This window comes from Xyrauchen texanus, chromosome 16 (assembly GCF_025860055.1).
Source record: "Xyrauchen texanus isolate HMW12.3.18 chromosome 16, RBS_HiC_50CHRs, whole genome shotgun sequence".
Taxonomy (NCBI): domain Eukaryota; kingdom Metazoa; phylum Chordata; class Actinopteri; order Cypriniformes; family Catostomidae; genus Xyrauchen; species Xyrauchen texanus.
The window spans coordinates 22,247,078-22,266,193 of record NC_068291.1 but is presented as its reverse complement, the minus strand read 5'-3'; the positions used below and the strand labels follow the sequence as shown (position 1 = coordinate 22,266,193).

Below are 19,116 nucleotides of genomic sequence, written 5' to 3'. Positions count from 1 at the left end.
ACGGTCTATGTGACAAACTATTAAAAAGTGGCCAAAAATACTTGAAATTATCCACTCTTTCATAAGTTTTCCTCTTTGCTGGTCCAGGGGCAACTCTATGTGTGATCTGTCCCAACCGGAGCTCTTTGCGTCAGACGCTAGTTCGGCTGGAACTGGAAGATGAGTGGAGGTTTCGTCTCAGTGATGAGTTTCAGACAGCCAATGCCAAAGAGGACCAACCTCTCTTTTTCCTCACAGGAAAACACATATGACTCTGCAAGCCCGAAGACTCAATCACTTTGGTCTTATTAACTGTCCTGTCTGTAAATAAAATTAGCTCTGTATATAATGCACAGGGTGTGCTGTACATTTTGCTTAATGCTTTGTTGTTGTTATTTTTGGTTTTGTTTTCTTAAATCTTAATCTTCTTAAAGGTATAGTTCACACCAAAATGAGAATTCGGTCATAATTTACTCACCCTCGTGTCGTTACAAAACCCATGTGACATTCTTCTGTGGAACACAAAAGGGACATTTGAGGAAGACTGTTATCCTCAATCACCATTCACTTTCACTTTATGAAAAAAAAATGTATTTGTCTCAATGAGTAAATGATGACAGAATTGTCATTTTTGGCTGAACTCGTCCTTTTATTATTATACATTGCATAGTGACACCCTCAAAACATACTTAATCACATCTTTATAATTTTTTTAAAAATTATTTATTTACTGTTACCTTTCTATGTTTTTTATCGTTCTGTGTTTTATTGTTTGGTGTTTATTGTTGTTTTTTCTGTCATATAGTTTAATACACAATATAATATTCAAGTATTTTGTAGAAAAGAGTATTTTTGTAGCTGTGTTTGGCTTGTTCTGTGATGTGTGTGGATGAGAGCGTGATGTCATTAAAGTACTTATGTCATATATTTCATACTCCGTGCATCATTCCATTTCTGCTTTAAATACTTTTATTGCTATACCACTGTACAAACACTAGAGGGCATAGCAGTTACAATTTCTTTTACATGGTTGGTTTAAACATAAAATAAACCTACATATCTTTTACATTTTATCACAAAGCATCAGCCAAACATTTCTTAAATTAAAAGCTTTTGGTCTTTCATAAAGACATAGTGAAAATGAACTTACTATCAAGCAAAATGTTGATAAGAGCTAAAATATTCAACAGACCTTATTCAGAGTAGCGCCATAAGTTTTTGACAGGATTGAAAACAAAGCTGTGAAGGATAGACTCTTAGTCTCTTTAATACAATGTACTGTAAAAGCTGCAACTTGTGTTTTCTGGAGTTTTTTCTTAACTGAAGACTTTAAGGGAGTTTTTCCCCTTCCTTTAAAAAGTATTTCATTAATAGCAACAGTCAGACATATTCAGACACACGTTTCAATGGCAATTCAACTTGCGAGTACAGCTAGATCGTTTTTGCCTATCTGCTACTACACTAACGCTAACCATCTCTGAACATCATGTTATGTAAAAGTTAAAGGTATAGTTCACCCAAAAATGAAAAGTCTCTCATCATTTACTCACCCTCATGCCATCCCAGATGTGTATAACTTTCTTTCTTCTGATGAGCTCAAACGACAATTTTTTTGAAGAATATGGTCTGTTCTCTATAAAGTGAATGGTGACCAAAATTTGAAGCTCCAAAAAGCACATAAAGGCAGCATAAAAGTAATCCACAAGTCTCGAGTGGTTAAATCCATATGTTCAGAATAGATTTATAATTATGAGTGAGAACAGACCAAAATGTAACTCCCTTCTCACTATAAACCTTAACATCAGCAGTTTCCATGGCAGTCATGATTTTAAGCTGTATTACACTTCATAGCGTCATCTAGTGAAAAAGGTGTTAACTGATTATATCGCTTCAGAAGACACGGATTAATCCACTGGAGTTTTATGGATCACTTTTATGCTGTCTTTATGTGCTTTATGGAAATATAAAGTTCTGGCCAGCATTGTATTGACCTACAGAGCTGAGATATTCTTCTAAAAATATTTGTGTGTGTGTGTTCTGCAGAAGAAAGAAAGTCATACACATCTTGGATGGCATGAGGGTGAGTAAATGATGAGAGAATTTTCATTTTTGGGTGAACTATCCCTTTTAGAGCAATCATCATTTTAATGATGGGGAGTATCTAAATGTCACTTAAAATGTTAACAGTAATTACAGCATGTGGCATATTTATTCAGATCCTGGTGGTATAGGGCTGCCTACAAACATGCAACCTCAAGCAATTCAGTTCAAAACTATATCGACAAACATCATTTAATCATAAATGTATCGGGTTTTGAGCTGAATACACAGATTACTGATTAAAATCAACTTTTGCCTTTGCTGAAATGGTACTCCAAAATACTCTTTTTTTAAGGAATATTACCAATATTACAATCAGGGCAATAGCATAAAAATTACAAGGTTTGCAAATACTGGACGAATACGTCTGAATAACATTTAATATTTGCAGTCAGATCAGTGTGAACCCTGTCGAATGAATATGTGTATGCTTAACAAAAGGAAAGACTTTCAGGGATATAACATTTATGCAATTTAATCACCTCTCTCTTACGCACAAACACACACTCACATTTACTATGTACGCAATTGACAAAGTACATACATAGAATTCACAGTCACCTGATGTTAATGTTAATGGGTTTTCTTTGAAGCATGTGGAAATGGTGGCTCGTGTTGCAAGTGTACATTCTGTGAGGCTCGACTGGGGTAAGGGTCAGTCTCAGACAGAGAGAAAGAGAGTGAGAGAGCCACAGCAACAGCAGAATAAGGCCCCTCCTGAAATCCTGTGTGACATGATCTAGTTGGTCCCTGGAAATGTAACATGTATAATGTAACCTATTAAAAGACTCACAGTTGTTGCATCCTCAGTGTGATTTAATTTAATTTCTTTAACCTCAATTTCTTTTCACATATTTTGTCATAATTACACAGAATTACATGCTTGCAATTTTAGAACAACAACAACAAAATATTTTATTATAATGTTCATCATACAATTATAAACATAAACAGTATTATTCATGAATTATTGTAACTTTTTTATTTTATTTTTATTTGAGGGGTTTCTGTAAAATGAGACCACTTTTTTGCATTAGTCCATTGTCCATTATTTCAGGTGTTAAATGTGGGTGTGGAAAATGGCAGGCAGCCAAAAAAATGCACCAGAGTTGAAGAGGTTAAGAAGCTACTTCTGCCTGGTCTAACTTTTATCATTTGTTTTGTTGGTGTAACCTAATGTATTCCGTTTTATTCAATGATGTTAAATAATATTTAATGTTGACTATAACCAGCTAATTTAAAAGTTACCATATGAAAAGCATTTTCAGCCTGGGTAGCTCAGTCAGTAGAGACCTTGACTACCACACCTGGAGTCACGAGTTTGAATCCAGGGCATGCTGAGTGACTCCAGCCAGGTCTCCTAAGCAACCAAATTAGCCCAGTTGCTAGGGTCATTGTCACTATCATGTGGTTTTTGCTCTCAGTGGGGCGCGAGGTGAATTGTGCGTGGATGCTGCAGAGAATAGCGTGAAGCCTCCACACACGCTATGTCTCCTTGGCATTGGCATTGCTAGCACCATGCTCCATCAGATGAGCTACCAGAAAATCCAGCTTGCTGTTTGTGATTTGCACTGGCCTACAACACTGGAAACAATTCTAAACATTTATTATTGTCACTTAATTTGGTTGTTTGTGCATGTGCAAGAGGGTGGGGCTGGTTAATAGATCGAGGCGTCATGTGTGTATTCTGTGTAGATGTTTTTGTTTGTGTATACAGAATACAGTATCCAGTATGCCAGTTGATAGAAAACTGCAGTAATATCTTCTAAGTGTGGCTCTCAGGGAGGGCCCAGGACTGGCTGCTTGAAGTTCATCATACCAGGTCCTCTCAAGTTTCGCCTGTGAACACCATTCTGAGAACACACTTTTAAAATTAGTACAAAACACCTTCAAGCCCTGTATATAGTCCACTGCTAGCATGGCCACTCCGTCGTTAGCACAAGCATTTTGTAAGGAGTAGTTTCAGCTTTATACTGTTTTGCATTAATGAACATTCAGCTCTTGAGGGATAATGGAACCATGATAGCAGAAGATGAAGTGGAAGGATATGATGAGATATTCAGCCCAAATGACACAAGCTGGACTTGGGTAATTCAACTGATTTGTCTGTTTTTCTCTGTCCTCAAATGCACTTGTGTTGAAATGTGTATCAGGACTTGATATTATAATTGGGATAAAATATGTTTTTGAAATAAATTAGAAAATAGCTTGAGCTGTAGAATATATATTGTCTAGTATCTTTTTAAAAAACTTCGGTATGGCTTTCTTGCCTACTCTCAGACTTAATGTCATGATTTTTGGATGTGTGGCTCTAAGATATTGTTTTGTTGAATTTTTATTTTCAAATGAGGTGTTCATTAGAAGAATGAATTGTCAGTTACAATTTGTTAATTACATGACAAAAGTGCATAATACACGTGCATTTTAGAACTAATAGTCCAATGTGTACGACTAGAACATGCTGTATCATTTGAATATTTATTATATAATAATATTTATGATTAGTCTGCGAAATATGATTTGTCTTTGGCTCCCGATGTACAGTGTCAAATATCTATGTGATATATGAGTCACTAACACAACTAGGGGAGAGTAATTTAGCAGGAACATCATGAGCATGTGTCTTAGCTGCTTCTAGAGCCTGAGTTATGTGACCTAGAACCAAAGAGAATCGAGTGCGTCATTGTATCAGGTTACATGGGCATTTACCAACTACACTGTATAAAAATGTCCATAATTTTAATGGTAAAAGACTATAAAAATGCTACAGTAAAAAAATGCTAATTGGTTAACAAGTAGTTACAGTAAAATATACAGGAAAAAATTATAAAATATTTAAAACACATGTTGTTTTACGGTGAAATTATGTAAAAGTTGTAAAAACTATGATAAAAAGTATATTAATTTTAACAAGAGTGTACAAGTACTTTTTACAGTAAATTATTGTTAAAATTATGGTAATCAGGTATTCCCAGAATTTCCTGCATGACCCATTACATTTCACTATATTTTACGGGAATAGTTGTGTTTCTTCTTATTTCATCAGTTATGTACTTTGGGGTGTTCTGTGTTATATTTGATGTAGTTTAGTTAATATTTATTGCATAATTGTTATTTCACATGTGTTACCATGATGGTGTTAAGTGTTAGAGTGACTCTGAGCACTGTCTCTTCATGTTTATTGGTCATCGCACCTGGAAGAGCATCTATTGATGAACATTGTGTCAGCATATGCCCTTCTGCAATTAATATTATGGTGAACAATACACTAAACCGAAAAGCAGAAGGTTAATATATTAAGTTTATCATTTAATAATATAAACGACATAACAAAACCGTTCCAAACTGTTAATTTTACAGGTTGTTCTGTACAATTATTTAAATTATAAAATGTAAAATTGCTAATAATATTAACAAGGGATGTGCATGAGTACTCGAGTACTTAGGTACTCGGAAGTGGCAGCAATGATCGATCAGTGATCACGCATGATGTGACTTTTCACTTCATTTGAAATTCAGTGACAATTACCTGACAACAAAACACAAATGTGTCGAAGTGGGACCTTATTTTTAATTTTGAGATTGATTACTGTGGCAGCGGGGGCGTGCTCAGGTGTAAGCGCCCTTACCGCTTTTCTCTCCCGGACGGGCGCTTGACCACGCCCCCGCTGCCACAATTACGTTGTGGCTTTGAGGAGTAAATCAGAGACGTCTCATAGCACCCAAACTGACATACGATGTTGCAATGCTATCGATACAATAATCAAAAGAGAGTGTAATTAACCGTGTCTCTGCAAAACATTTGCTAAACGCATTTTATTATCTTTTAATGTAAGAACTTTGACTCGTTAATGGATATTATTTAATAAAAGTAAATGTTTGTCACTGTCAATAAACCTCCCTGCCCTGGGTGCTGAAATGTTTGCGTGATGTAACACACACCTGCAACCTGACAAAATGGGAGAAGATTTCCGCGGCAGTTTCCAAGTTAGAAGTCTGAATAATGTGTCATTCCGTTGCAATTTCCCCAGGTGAAAGGTGGAAATTCATGAAACACTTCATGAATCATCACAGCAACAACAAAACAGAGCATCCTCACAGGAGCGAACACTAGGGGAAACACACACACACAGCAGGCATGTGGCAGTGGACTCAACATGCTGAAGCAGCGCATATACAGCAGACGAGTGTTTCAAACAACTAGACAGAACACAGCTAAATGGAACAGAATGTAGCGTCTTCAAAACTGAACATATCACGCATATTAAAAACAGAATGGATATGGCGTCTCCTGTTAAGTCAACTTGCGATTTGAAAATAGACGGTTCAGACAGTAACAAAAAACTGATACGTTCTTACTAAGATAAATGGTAAATGGTCTGCACTTATATAGCGCCTTTTTGACCTTGACGGTATCAAAGCGCTTTACACTGTGACATATTCACCCATTCATACACACATTCATACACCAATGGCGGCAGAGCTGCCATGCAAGGAGCTAGCCTGCCATTGGGAGCAACTTGGGGTTCAACGTCTTGCCTAAGGACACTTTGGCATGTGGAGTCATGTGGGCCGGGATTCGAATCACCAATCCTAATGACAAAATATGATGAATTATGTTTTATGCAATATTTTGTAAATTTTGTAACAGATTATTTTATAACAGCCTATAATAATAAATAGATGATACACTGCAACAACAAGAAGCAATGCAGCAGACAAAGACATTTGTCAGACATGTTATTATATATACAGTCATTGCTCCTCGAGTACTCGAGTAGACAAAATTAGCAAAATGACCATCCCTAATATTAATAAAAAATAACCACTAATAAAATAGTAATTACAGTCTGATTACTTACAGTAAATGAAAGTTCAGTTGATTGTAATGATTCAACATAACATATTTGTTTAGAACAATATTATGGATATTAGCTAAATAAAGCAGTGAACAAGACTGAACAATAATCTACACACTATACTGCTTATAAAGTTAATTCCATCAAACCCTTTTTTGAGATCTGCATATGACCAGTATTAAGTAGGCTAAAGAAAGACTGATGTTGTAATACTAATACAAAATCACTTATATTGTGCTGCACCACCGCAGCAGTGTCCTTTTGTGCTGAGAGGAGGAAACAGTTTTGCTGTTTTATTGGGAAAAGGGTCTTTAGCTTGATTGACTGTTAACAGTCATCAGCATGCTCTTCCAGCTACTGTAAGCATGTTCTTTCATTTCCAGAGCTCAGCTGCTCTTTGTCTAGTGTGAGTGGTTGAGTGGAGAGAAATGGTGGTAAGAAAATATTTTGAAGTCTTCACTCCAATTGTGATTTTATACATCTCTCTCTTTTTTAGACCACTCACTTTTATTTAATTTAATTCCTAAAGGGATTTTCTGGGTTCAATACAAGTTAAGGTAAATCAACAGCATTTGTGGCATAATATTGATTACCACAGAAATACATTTTGACTTGCCTCTCCTTTTCTTTTGAAAAAAGCAAAAACTGGGATACAGTGAGTCACTTACAATGGAAGTCAATGGGTCTGATCTGTAAAAATATTTTTTTGTGAATACCCGGAATATTCCTTTAATTTAGAAAAAATTGTGCAATAGTTATTTTTCCAAGAACAGTTGAGAAATTAGCAAATATTCCTAACTTTCAAACAGTGTTTTTGATTGATAGTTGTGGTGGTGCGATATCAGTGGTTGGTGGGTGATCAACAGGTCAGTTTTGATAAAACAAATCTGTTCTGATAGGGTAGCAGACACCAGGGAAAAACAATGATAAATGCAAATTATAAAACGTAACCAAGCATAAGATTGTGCATATAGGATATCAAAATAAATAGGCTTATCAGCCATTAAAAAGAAGGACAAACACGTTTAATATCTGTTGCTGTTGATGTCAAAGGCAGTCATCCAATCTCTATTACAGTATTTTGGTGCAAATTTATCTGCCATTTGGAGGAAAATAGGCAAATTAGGCATATGCAAACCAGAACAGGTTTCAGGAGATGTCCTTATACTTGAAAACCTCAAACTATGCTTTGCCAGGTAAAAGAAAATACAGTACAACCTACATTAAATTCAGTTTCAATGAGGGTAAATTATTTGTGTGGACCACTTTGTGTTTTGTGCAGTGAATTATTGGCTGCCAAGAGCATTCAAATATCAAAATTCAAGAATCACACTTTATGCATTTGCAAAATGGTCGATTTTCCTATCTAGCCTTGTGTCATGTTACAATATTTGCATATTGTTGAGCCTACAAAGTTCAAATCCAATGTCTGATAAAACATTTTTGCTTAATTTTGTACTATACAAATTTTGGTCCTGTATTGGTTTGCAACTGGTTCATAAACTGGTAACACTTTACAATAAGGTTCCATTCGTTAACATTAGTTAATGCATTAGGCATCATGAACAATATGCTTTTTCATCATTTATTAATCTTTGTTAATGCTAGTTAATAAAAATAAAACATTTCATTGTTAGTTTCTCTTAGGTCATAATGCATTACTAATGTTAACATATGCAACTTTTGATTTGATACATTTTTTTAAATGTATTACTATATGTTGAAATTTACATTAACCAAGATTTATAAGTTCTGTAAATATTTTTCATTGTTATTTCATGTTAACTAATGTTCTTAACTAATGTTAACAAATGGAACCTTATTGTAAAGTGTTACTGCAAAATCAGTTTAGATCCACTGGTATAATGAATTTGCTCATGTTCACAAGCTATGATATATATAGTCTCAAACACACTTCCTAAAAATGTTTACAGCTCAGTTCCTCACACTAACTGGGCATGATCACATTACTGCCAATGGTACATGCCGTGCTGTTCTGACATGTCAAAAATACAATGGAGTGATGCAGAAAAACAGAGGCCCCACTTCCCTGAAGAGTCTCAGTGTCACTCTCTCCCTTCCTACAATAGTAAGGTCAGCAGTTTAGTCAACACATGACCTCACATGCCTTCTGTCACTGCCCCCTCTGGCCTCTGATTGGTGGAGAAAGCCCATCTTCGGTGACTCCCCATTCCTCCACGTGAATGTGTGCATTTTCTTGGGAATGTATTTCTATGATGAAACACATGCTTAGCTTGCTGACGGAAATGTAAAGAGTGATATATGAGTCAAATGCTTGTATAACTGACTTGTCCATATGACTGAGTCATATTGACATGCTGCTTAGGATAGATAATATTTAACTAAATAATGCAGACATATTTTATCTATTCATTGCCATAGCAGATTACTTTGACTGACATGAAATAGCAATAAATAAATGTAATAAAAAAATAATAATAATTAATTGGCTTTATTAATTACTTTGTTGTCTGCCATGTAAGCAAAATGTTTTCAGTTCCTTCAAATTATTTTGTTTTGAAACCCTGGACATTGTAACCACACAGAATGGAATAAGGGTTCACACCGACCCTAGACCCTCTAAATCACAGTCTCAGATTCCTACACTGTAACAAATGTTAATAATAATAATAATAATCCTGTTGTTTAAAGAAATTTAATAAAAATGTCATGTAAATATGTAAATAACCTGTACATTTTACAGTTTAAAACTGTTGTAATTTACATGACCACGCTGGCACTGTAAAAAATAAATACATTTTAAATGTACAGTAAAAAAAAAAGAAAAAACGCCATAAACTTGATATTAACCTGTAAAAATCTGCTTTTTACAATATGCTTTTTTTACTTTATAAGGTATTGTTAATTATCGTAAAAATTACAGATGAGCACATGAATACATGAAGTTCACCAATAGTGGCTCTACCAGGAGCAATGATCACTAAACATGTAGAGACACACAAACACTAACACCATCAGAGTAACAAATGTGAAATTTAAATAATGCGGTAAACATTAATTAAACTACATTAAATATAAAACAGAATACCCCAATGTACATAACTGATATTAAAAATAAGAAGAAACAAAACCATTCCCATAAAATATTATGAAATAGTATGGGTCATGCAGGGAATTGTGCAACACCATTTTATCAATTTTACTGTAATTGTAACAATAATTTACTGTATATATTACATGTACTCTCTTGTAATTTTTTTTTTTTTTTTTACCATTAATTATACAGGAAAATCATCCGTTTTACATCTAATTTTTTTTTTGTTTGTTTTGTTTTGTCTTTTAAAATATATTCAACATTTTTACTGTATATTTTACAGTTTTTATTGTTAATCAATAAACTTTTTTTATGTAGCATTTCTACAGGTGTTACCATTAAAATAACAGACATATTTTACAGTGTAGAAACCAGGAAGTGTATCTGGATCGTACTCTAGTGTTCTGGTGTATCCTGTGGAGAAATCAGCAAATCATGAAATAAAAGCATGTTGAGGGCACTTTCTGCAATCAGAGAGCTGGGCAGTCCTTGCAAAGTTTAATTTGGGGCTGATTCTTTTAGGCTGTTCATTGCCTGGGTAGTCCTTCAACATACAGTATACACCATCTCGCTCCATCTATCCACATATGTTCTTTAGTTGCCATTTTCAGAGAAAGGAGGCAGTTCCTGAGCTTGTTCCCAAGCATATAAGCACACACACGCACACACACACACACACACACACAAACATACCCACTGAATAACCCAAACAAACACAAGGTCTGAAATTCCTCTTTAGGACACTGGGGTTACCACAGTAGATTACACTACAATAACTGCTACAGTATGTTAGAAATGTATGCTTTTACTAGCATGTACAAATTACATCTAATATAGATCATCCAGATTATATTGATTAGACTGAACTGATATAATCAGAAAAGATGCATGTTTGTCTTACTGTACATTGTATGTTCTAACAACAGCAAAATAAAAACGGTTATTGGAAAGGTTATTTTTTGGAATTACTGCATTTGAATTATAGTAGAATTTACATAACATCAAATCATTCTGCTTTTATCCAAAGTGACTTATAAATAAGAAAGTTGATTTGGCCTTGGTTTGGTACCATTGCACTGCAATGTTTTGTTTTTGGACATGTACACAATAGTAGTACCATGTTATTTGTTATAGTACCTTGGACTTAAATACCATGCAAATACAATGTAAATACCATGGTATATGAATTGGGTAAACATGTAGTTCAATAGTATAAAGTATAATGGTATTACCATCTAAAACCATCACTGTACCATGGTACTGCCACAGTACTTTTTTGCAAGGGAAAATGTATCATTCCCAGGAAACACATTCCACGTTTCCCTAATGTATCTTCTATTTGTATGACAACCTTATAAAAACCTATTGTAATGATGCAGGAGGAGGCAGACAAGGGGTTGGATCCAAATGCAGTGATTTATTTAACAACAGTGAAAACTATACGGGAAAAACACAAACAAAGGAAATACCCGCGATGGGGAAACAAAACGTAAACACGGAAAACATGAAAGGCAGAACCGGCAGGATGAACACGGGGAAGAGCACGAAGACAGGCGTCCACAAACATCAACGATAGACAAGGGAATGGAGAACAAACAGGGTATATATACACTGGATACAAGATGATGACAAACTACAATCAGGTGAGCACAATGACACACGGCTGGCAGTGATGAGTGCTGGGGATCATGGGAAATGTATTTTTAACACGAAGACAGTGAAACACGGGGCGGACAAGGAAAACGTGACATGGAATGTGAACAGAGACGGGAGAAACAGAAAACACGGGACAGACAACAAGGGATCATAACATAGGCTCCCCTCAAAAGGACCGGATTCCAGACGGTCCTAGAGGGGAAAAGACCCACAAGAACAACAACCAGAAAAAATGACCAAGGAGTGAGGGGGTAGACCCGGGGGGAAAACAGACAGATGAAGGGGAGCACAAGGGACACAGAGACAGACCAAGGAGATACAAAGGACAATTAGACAGACCAAAGGGAGGCAAGACAGGCAATCCAAGGGGGCAACGTGGGGCAGATAGACAGTCCAGGGGGCAACGAGGGGCAGGCAGGAAGTCCAAGGGGGCACAGAGGGCAGGCAGGAAGTCCAATGGGGTACAAAGGGCAGGTAGGAAGTCCATGGGGGCACAGAGGGCAGGCAGGAGGTCCAGGGGGGCACAGAGGGCAGGCAGGAAGTCCTGAGGGGCACAAAGGGCAAGGACAGGTTCAGGTGGTCTGGGAGCTGGCCACCGGGCAAGGACAGGTTTGGGGGGCCTGGGAGGAGGCCACCGGACAGGGACTGGGTCAGGGGGCCTGGGAAGAGGCCACAGGACTGGGACTGGGTCAGGAGGCCTGGGAGGAGGCCACAGGACAGGGACTGGGTCAAGAGGTCTGGGAAGAGGCCACAGGACGGGAACAGGGTCAGGAGGCCCGGGAGGAGGCCACAGGACAGGGACTAGGTCAGGGGTCCAGGGAGAAGGCCACACTAAGGGGACAGGTTTGGGTGGCCCGGGAGCTGGCCCCAAGGCGAAGGCCGGTTCAGGGGACCTGGGAGGTGGCCATTGGACAGGGACAGGCCCAGGAGGCCTGGGAGGCAGCCTCAGGACAGGGCCAGGTCCCGGAGGCAGAGCTGAGAGGGGCTCTGGAGACGAAGCTGTGGGAGGTTCTGGAGGCCCAGGAGGCGGAGCCAAGAGAGGCGGACCCATGGAAAGCTCTGGAGGAGCAGGGGGCAGAGCTGAGGGAGGCTCTGGGAGCTCAGGAGGCAGAGCTGAGGGAGGCTCTGGAGGCTCAGGAGGCGGAGCTGAGGGAGGCTCTGGAGGCTCAGGAGGCGGAGCTGAGGGAGGCTCTGGAGGCGGAGCTGAGGGAGGCTCTGGAGGCTCAGGAGGCGAAGCCGTAGGAGGCTCGGGAGACGGAGCTGAGGAAGGCCCAGGAGACGGAGCTGAGGATGGCTCAGGAGGTGGAGCCGAGGGCGGTGGCACCGCAGGAGGCTCCAGAGGCGAAACTCTGGGAGGCTCGGGGAGAAGAGCCGTAGGAGGCTCTGGAGGCAGAGCCGTAGGAGGCTCTGGAGGCAGATCCCTAGAAGGCTCTGGAGTCTCTGGGAGCAGAGTCGTAGGAGGCTCGGGAGGCGGAGGCGAAGGAGGCTCGGGAGGCGGAGCCGTAGGAGGCCTGGGTGGCTCGAGAGGCGGAGCCGCAGGAGGCCCGGGAGGCAGAGCCGTAGGAGGCTTGGGAGGCTCTGAGGGCAGAGCCGTCGAAGGCTTGGGTGGCTCGAGAGGCGGAGCCGCAGGAGGCCCGGGAGGCGGAGCCGTAGGAGGCCCGGGAGGCTCCGAGGGCAGAGCCGCCGGAGGTGGCGCCGTAGGAGGCTCTAGAGGCGGAGGCTTGGAAGGCTCCGGAGGTGGAGCCGAGGAAGGCTCAGGAGGCGGAGCCGAGGAAGGTGGCGCCGTAGGGGCCTTTAGGGGCGGAGCCGCAGGAGGCTCGGGAGGCGGAGCCGTAGGAGGCTCAAGTGACATGAGGGGCGGAGCCCTGGAAGGCTCAGGAAGCTTGAGGGGCGGAGCCCTAGAAAGTTCTGGAGTCTCTGGGAGCAGAGCTGTAGGAGGCTCTGGAGGCGGAGCCCTGGAAGACTCGAGAGGAGGAGCCCTGAGTGGCTCGAGAGGTTCGAGAGGCAGAACTCTGAAAGGCTCGAGAAACTTGAGAGGCGGGGTCCTGGAAGACTCGAGTGACTTGAGGGGCGGAGCCCTGGAAGACTCGAGTGACTTGAGGGGCGGAGCCCTGGAAGACTCAAGTGACTTGAGGGGCGGAGCCCTGGAAGACTTGAGTGACTTGAGGGGCGGAGCCCTGGAAGACTTGAGTGACTTGAGGGGCGGAGCCCTGGAAGGCGCGAGAGGCTCTGAAGGCGGAGCTCTGGAAAGCTCGGGAGGCGGAGCTCTGGAAAGCTAGGGAGGCGGAGCTCTGGAAAGCTCGGGAGGCTCGGAAGGCGGAGCTCTGGAAAGCTCGGGAGGCGGAGCTCTGGAAAGCTTGGGAGGCGGAGCTCTGGAAAGCTCGGGAGGTGGAGCTCTGGAAAGCTCAGGAGGCGGAGCTCTGGAAAGCTCGGGAGGCTCGGAAGGCGGAGCTCTGGACAGCTCGGGAGGCGGAGCTCTGGAAAACTCGAGAGGCTCGGAAGACGGAGCTCTGGAAAGCTCGGGAGGCGGAGCTCTGGAAAGCTCGGGAAGTGTTGGGTCTTGGACGGTAGAAGCCACAGGCGCTGGCTCTGGGACGGTAGAGGCCACAGGCGCTGGCTCTGGGACGGTAGAGGCCACAGGCGCTGGCTCTGGGACGGTAGAGGCCACAGGCGCTGGCTCTGGGACGTTAGAGGCTACAGGCGCTGGCTCTGGGACGGTAGAGGCTACAGGCGCTGGCTCTGGGACGGTAGAAGCTACAGGCACTGGCCCGCTGACCGTGGCAGGCGTGGGCTCTGGCTCGCTGACCGTGGCAGGCGTGGGCTCTGGCTCGCTGACCGTGGCAGGCGTGGGCCCTGGCTCGCTGACCGTGGCAGGCGTGGGCTCTGGCTCGCTGACCGTGGCAGGCGTGGGCTCTGGCTCGCTGACCGTGGAAGGCGTGGGTTGGGAGGCGGAAGCCCTCCTTCTCTTCCTCCTTCGGGCGGACGAAGTTGGCAGCGCTGGCACGTTGGTCCGGGTAGGTAGGGGCTCAGGTTCGACAGCCGGAATCACGAGGGGTGGTTCCTCGGGCGCGAGTGTCCTCAGCACGAGACTCAAACAGGGTATATATATACACTGGATACAAGATGATGACAAACTACAATCAGGTGAGCACAATGACACACGGCTGGCAGTGATGAGTGCTGGGGATCATGGGAAATGTAGTTTTAACACGAAGACAGTGAAACACGGGGCGGACAACAAGGAAAACGTGACATGGAATGTGAACAGAGACGGGAGAAACAGAAAACACGGGACAGACAACAAGGGATCATAACACCTATACAGAATGTTTTCTAATGGTTATTTATTTTATTAATTTTTTTTGTAAAACTGAGTTTTTGTTCCTCAGCAATGCAAATCCACCAAATCCAGCCTCTAGCAATCCATTTAATTGTAAATTCAATACAAAATTAAATGACCATGCATGTCGAATCATGTCAAAATTAGTTTGCTTTTTTTCTCACTTTTGAGTGATGCACAGACTTTGTTAGGCAGGTGTTAAAACATAACATACCTTGACATTTTGAGAGCATGTGACGATGGAGTAATGACTAAACCAAGCATGCACATGTCGTACAGCCACAGTCAGACAAATGCTATTGTAAACATTTGATTGCCAGTGGGGCCGGCTGCTCTGCCACGAAAGCATAGAAGTCAGTGTGTTTGTGTAATCTAGCTTGCATTCAATGCAAGGCATGGTTGTTATTATTTCACCACTTTAATTCCATAAACAGGAAGGAATTATAATTAAATGTTAAATAGCCTTATGTCATTTAATATATGTAGATTTCAGCCAATGCATTGACTACTGACTGATTTATCAATAAAGCAATAAACTACAACTTGATTTATTCATTATAATAAAATGGACAGAAAGTAGCCTACATATAAAAAAACACTCTTAATAAAAACCTAGGGTCTCGAATAATCCTATAAACTTTTGGTACTTAAACTATTATAAAATTATTATTAATATTATTTGCAATTTTGCCATTTGTGTTTGTGTGTGTGTTACACTATTCATAAAACAGAGAGATTGAGCAATACTAAAGAGGTGTTGGCACAACTCCAAAAAATGGTTGTGGTACAGTACAAGGGGGTGGAATGAGGTCCCAGGTCACTAAATACACGAGCAGGATTGGGGAGTAACGGAATACATGTAATGGGATTATGCATTTAAAATACAAAATATAAGTAACTGTATTGCACTAGTTACAATTTTAATCATTGTTAATTATAATACAGTTACATTCAAAAAGTATTTTTATTACTAAGGAGATTACTTAGCATTTTATTGTCATTTGTTTAATTTAATATTTAGTCCTTTCGGATGGAAAACATTTATATATATAAATGATCCGATCCAAAGTGCAATTGAACAGCGGTGAAACACTTTCTTATGATGTGTCACATTCATACGAGCAGACAGAGAATTTGAAGTAAGTTTGGAGCAGAAGAAATATAAATAAATCTTGTGTAAATTGTCAGCTTTACGCTAAGCTAAAATGCTATTTCTAGCCATTTTACATGCACATGTTACCAGACACGATCATATTTTTTATCAAGAAAATTCACGTTAGATCATAATTTCTTTTTTCTAGTAAGACCTTTGATATTAGGGGAAAAATCGCATTCTTGTTAATAACTTTTGTAGTGTTTTTATCAAAATGGCCTCACATGCAAGGAAATTGCTGCAAAGAATATTGCTCCTGAAAGAATTTACCGGATCATCACGAACTTCAGGGAGAGAGGTTCAACTGCAGTGAAGAAGGCTTCAGGACATCCCAGAGTGTCCAGCAAGAGTCAGGACTGTTTCCTCCTGAGGAGGACGACTGAAATTCTACAGGAAGTACAAGGATTGGACAGCAGAAGACTGGTGCAAAGATATTTTCTCTGATGAAGCCCCCTTCCGACTGTTTGGGACATCTGGAAATTCGATAGTCCAGAGAAGAAAAGGTGAACGCTACCATGAGTCCTGTGTCATGCCAACAGTGAAGCACCCTGAGACCATCCATGTGTGGGGTTGCTTTTCATCCGAGGGAGTGGGCTCTCTCACAATTCTGCCCAAAACACTGCCATAAATAAAGAATGGTATCAAAACATCCTACAAGAGCAACTTCTCCAACGATCCAGGAGCAATTTGGCGATGATCCGTGCATTTTCCAGCATGATGGAGCAACATGTCACAGGGCAAGATTGATAATGAAGTGGCACAGAGATCATTATATTGAAATTTTGGATCCATGGCCAGGCAACTCCCCGGATCGTAATCCCATAGAGAACCTGTGGTCAATCCTCAAAAGGCGAGTGGACAAACAGAAACCCACAAATTGTGATAAAATCTGAGCACTAATAAATGAAGAATGGATTGCCATCAGTCAAGATTTGGCCAAGAAGCTGATATCCAGCATGCCAGAACGAATTGCAGAGGTTATGAAGAACAAAGGTCAACACTGTAAATACTGACTCTTTGCATAATTTTAGTGTTTTTGCCAATAAAAGCCTTTACAACGTATGAAACGCTTATCATTGTTTTCCAGAATACCATAGAAACATGTGAAAAAAATATCTACAAATACTGAAGCAGGAAACTTTGCAAAACACAAAATTTATGTCAGCCAATACTTTTGGCCACGGCTGTAGAAAGCTAAAATGAGCATTGCAGTTTGTCGCGTTGCGTCGCACCGCTCGCATAAACAAAATGTTTTATTGGTCGTCAGGATGCCAACGTCAGGATTCTATACGTAACCGTGAACGACGCGTTGTAGGCTACGCGAGCAGCGTGGTTTCTGTTTACTAACGGGAGCGTTCTCGTGGTCGTTCGCAGTGTATAAGGGGCTGTTCACACCGAAAGTGTTTTCCATGCGTCTGCGCTGTTTTTCTACTTGTTTTCTATGACAACATGCCCTAGACAGTCGTCTTTGACCACTACGCCGCGTTCACCTGTTATTTTCAGCGTCTCGTGCATTGCGCATCGCCGCTGTGTCACGTTGAAAAGAGCGCCAACTTCTTTAAACCCGTCTCGTCACACCTGCGTTCAGTTCTATTCGTGGCTGCGTCGAGCTTTTTAAGCGCGAGAACGTGTTCGGTCTGAACGGCCCCTAAGTGTGTAAAGGGTTCATTTTGATGTCAGCTGCAGAGGCAGGACTGCAAGCAGTTCCACCCTGCTTTATACGGTAGCGACACAGATAGTCGCTGGACAGACAGAGTCTTGATAGGGAGAGGGAAGATTACATGACTCGAGATCAGCCTACATCAATTCAGCAGCACACAGACGAGGATTGACTAATGCTCTTCAATGCAATGACATCCTAACGCGTCTGTCGCATCCCTCGTATGTATAACGCCTCTTATTTGCATTCTGTATTTTTCATAATCAAACTGTATATTCTTGAGGATTGGTCAATTTATGTGATGATTGGTTACAATTCGATGGATCACGTATCCACTGACTGTAATGATCCGTGACCTATATGGTTTCTGTAGCAATCATATACAGTAATTTGAAATGTTATGTCCCAAATAAGAATGTTAATTTTATGTTCAGCAATTAATACGTTAGTTAAAAATATGATCCATTACAGATTTAGTAGCGATTACAGAAAAATCTCTCTAAACTAGTGATAAAGCTTACATATTGACATCTACGTTAATTAACAACGTCATGCAATATTAAGTGTAAAAAAATAATTCCTTAATAATAGAGCGTCTTGCTTGCCCTGTAAGATATTATATTATTCTATAGTGTTTGTGAGTATGGGCAAATTATGCAATAGGTGACCTTACACTATATTGATACATTTAGCGTTACACTGTAGCTTATATGCTGCACCACTGTACATTTGGATGCTTGTGCAATTATTAGCATCAGAACCATTAGAGTCATGTTAAGTCCCATGTGACTTTTAATGATTATATCCACAAATATACAGTATATACACTCACTGAGCACTTTATTAAGAACACCTGTGCACTTAATTATTTAATCAGCCAATCGTGTGGCAGCAGTGCAATGCATAAAATAATGCATAAACAGGTCAGGAGCGTCAGTTAATGTTCACATCAACCATCAAAATGGGAAAAATTTTGTGATTTTAGACCATGGCATGATTGTTGGTGCCGGACGGGCTGGTTGAGTATTTCTGTAACTATCGATCTCCTGGGAATTTCATGCACAACAGTCTCTAGAATTAACTTAAAATGGTGCCAAAAAAAAAAAAAAAAACATCCAGTGAGCGGCAGCACCTTGTTGATGAGAGAGGTCAAAGGAGAAAGGCCAGACTAGTTCAAGCTGATAGAAAGGCTACAGTAACTCAGAACCACTCTGTACAACTGTAGAGAGCCGAACAGCATCTCAAAATACCCAACACATCAAACCTTTAGGTGATTAGGTACAACAGCAGATG

The 19,116-nt window shown here is 40.6% G+C and overlaps 2 protein-coding genes across 4 annotated transcripts in view; both read left to right on the top strand.

Annotated features, from left to right (window-relative positions):
* Positions 1 to 871, top strand: part of LOC127657123 (protein GREB1-like) — a 44,589-nt gene extending 43,718 nt beyond the window's left edge. The window contains exon 32 of the mRNA XM_052145777.1: positions 88 to 871. Within this exon, the coding sequence (XP_052001737.1) occupies positions 88 to 251 (164 nt within the window). The 3' untranslated portion in view covers positions 252 to 871. The remainder of the gene's footprint in view (positions 1 to 87) is intronic.
* Positions 872 to 3,425: 2,554 nt separating this feature from the next.
* The window catches only part of LOC127656802 (phosphatidate phosphatase LPIN1-like), a 41,992-nt gene continuing 26,301 nt past the window's right edge, over positions 3,426 to 19,116 (top strand). The window contains exon 1 of one of the 3 annotated variants that reach the window (XM_052145259.1): positions 3,426 to 4,167. In XM_052145259.1, the coding sequence (XP_052001219.1) occupies positions 4,066 to 4,167 (102 nt within the window). In that variant the 5' untranslated portion in view covers positions 3,426 to 4,065. Of the gene's footprint in view, positions 4,168 to 17,887; positions 18,045 to 19,116 lie in introns of those variants that run through there. The other 2 variants (XM_052145260.1, XM_052145261.1) reach the window with 2 other exon arrangements.